This window comes from Humulus lupulus, chromosome 6 (assembly GCF_963169125.1).
Source record: "Humulus lupulus chromosome 6, drHumLupu1.1, whole genome shotgun sequence".
Lineage (NCBI taxonomy): Eukaryota > Viridiplantae > Streptophyta > Magnoliopsida > Rosales > Cannabaceae > Humulus > Humulus lupulus.
The window spans coordinates 212,960,794-212,963,345 of NC_084798.1; the positions used below are offsets into that span (position 1 = coordinate 212,960,794).

Below are 2,552 nucleotides of genomic sequence, written 5' to 3' on the forward strand. Positions count from 1 at the left end.
TGACTGTGTCCATAGGTTTGATAGTGGGCTCGGGAAATATGACACTATGTATACCACAGACGAGATGTGGAATGGGATAGCTGTGCAGTATGGGACCAATGACTATAGGGACCTTTCGAGGTTATCACCAACTTATAGGGAAGGCCCTCCCCCCGCCTCTTCTGAAGACGGGGGAATTTCATGGTCCCCAAGCTCGATCTCGGGGGAAAGTTCCAGTTAGGTTTTTTCTTTCACCACTCTATATAGTGTTGGAGTAACTTATATTTCTTTCACTGACTCACTGTGATGACTTGTGCAGGCAACATGGACTCCGACCTCGACGCCCTCATCGACAATGCGGATGCCAAGAGGAGCAAGCGCCCCAGGGCAAGGGGACTGACAACTAGTCAGCCTGGGAAAAGCTCCAAGAGATCCAGGAAAACGCCTCCTCCTCCCCCGCCGGCTTCGAGCTCTGCTGCTGCGTCGACTGGCCAGACTAACGTCCCCACGACGATACCACCCTCGCAGGTCGTCGTCCCTGTGGTGGCGCCGGCCTCGCAGACTGATATCGCTGCCGTGGTTGAATCCCAACCTCCTGTGGTGGGTCAAATGCCTTCTACCCAGCTCGCCAAAAGACCTTCTGCTTCCCGAGCCCAGAAGCTAACTATTTCCACCCATATGGATTCGTATGTGGTGGATAATGCTGCCGGTCCTCACGGGTCTACGCTGATCTCGGATGTAATGTCCCGGATTGGCCAGAGCTACGGCAATTTTGAGGCTCCTCAGTGGCAGTGTCTAACTGGCACTCGGGACCGCACTGTCCTGTACGAGAAGAGTATCGAGCACACTGCCGCGGTAAGTATCCTATATATTCCCTTTGCTTACATTCATGCTGTCTCGAGGCTAATGATGGTTTCTTCCTTTTTTCAGGCTCTTGCTTTCACTGCCCAGCTTAATTACGAGCTGAACAACGAGGTCCATACGAGCAGGACCCTCGCCCAAGAGGAGAGGGACCTCCACCTTAAAGCGAATGACGACCTGAAGGCAGTGAATACTAAGCTCGAGGCAGTGGTTAAGGAGCGTGAGGAAATGGCCAAGGAGCTCGGAAAGCTGAAAAACGAACTCGAGGAGCAGAAGAAAGACAACATCCAGCTTCGGGAGACCAACAAGAAGCTCGAGGAAGACAAGGCCGTCACCCTCGACCTCATGGAGGATATCAAAACCCGCCTTACTGCTGAGTTCAAAGAAAAGAAGGAAACGGCGGTCGATTCAGCCATGTACCGGATGTGGGCCTATAACGAAGAACTGGACACCAGTTTTTTGGGTCCCCTCGAGGCGTCCTTCCTCGAACGATGGAATGCCCGGCTCGAGAAGGAAGAGGCTGACCAGCTCGAGAAGGATAAAGCTACTCCGAGTACTGTTTCGGAGGGAGCTCAGGAGGATAGTCATGCTATTCGTCCTGAGGGGTCCGGTGCCACTGATGCTGAGAAGGCCAAGGAGACTCCTCTTCTTTGAATCTGACCTCGGGGAGATCAGTTTTCGGGGCTGCGTCCCATTATTTCTGTAATTATTTCAACTTGTGCCCACGGGGCTGATACAATTCCCTTTATTATTCTTTTATATACTTACATTTCTTGGTTCGAAATATTTTGCATATTTTTATAATTGATGGACCGGTTATGTTTATTTATGCATACAAACATAGTTTGGATTTAGGCTCGAAATTCGATGCATTCATGCATAGTTTATTCGATTTATCCGTTTCCAACCTCGTTATTTATCAAGGTCGGACATTACTGTAACCATGAACTGAAAAGTACTTATATGGCATGTAATATGAATGATTTGGTTAATCTTTTTAGTCACTTTCCCTCATCCTTAGTATCTTAGCTCCGAGGTTATGAGTTCGAAACTATTTTAAGATGTTCCAGCCTCGATCTCGACATATTTTGTGACGGGTTTAGGCTCCCATTCATCATTGATCGATAATTTGGCTGGTTTGTTCCAAACCTGTTATGCTTGCACATCTGGTTAATTCCAAACGTTTTTGGTTTTTGGTAGCTCGGTAATGTCCGAACTATCTAAGCCCGCATACTTGGTTATTTCCAAATACTTAATGTTTTTTATAATTCGGTTAAGTCCGAACTATCTAAGCTCGCTCGGTTAAGTCCGAACTATCTGAACTCGCGTATTTGGTTATATCCAAATACTTTTTTGTTTTTTATAATTCGGTTAAGTCCGAACTATCTTAGCTCGCGTATTTGGTTGTATCCAAATACTTTTTGTATTGTATATTTTTTTTTTCTTTTTAAAGCTAGAGGTATGTATACTAATGTTGCCCCCTTAATATCCTATGAGTGTGACCATAGGTTATTAAATTAAGAGAGATTGCAAAAATAAAAATAAGTTACATGTGAAACAAAGTAGACCCTTTATTTGAAATTCAAAAACAAACTAAGTACAGAAAATCATGGTTACGGGCGACACTTCCTACACTATTGATAATATGGTCTAAGGTGTTCGCCATTCCATGCTCGTGGTATGAGGTTCCCATCTAATCTCGCAAGTTTGTA

At 45.8% G+C, this 2,552-nt stretch overlaps 1 protein-coding gene across 1 annotated transcript; it reads left to right on the forward strand.

The window, feature by feature from the left end:
* The first annotated feature begins 589 nt into the window (after positions 1-589).
* Positions 590-2,273, forward strand: LOC133784463 (uncharacterized). The gene is made up of 2 exons (XM_062223801.1): positions 590-834; positions 910-2,273. The coding sequence occupies exons 1-2, from the start codon at positions 658-660 to the stop codon at positions 1,492-1,494; spliced, it is 762 nt and encodes a 253-aa protein (XP_062079785.1). The 5' UTR covers positions 590-657; the 3' UTR covers positions 1,495-2,273.
* The last annotated feature ends 279 nt before the right edge of the window (positions 2,274-2,552 follow it).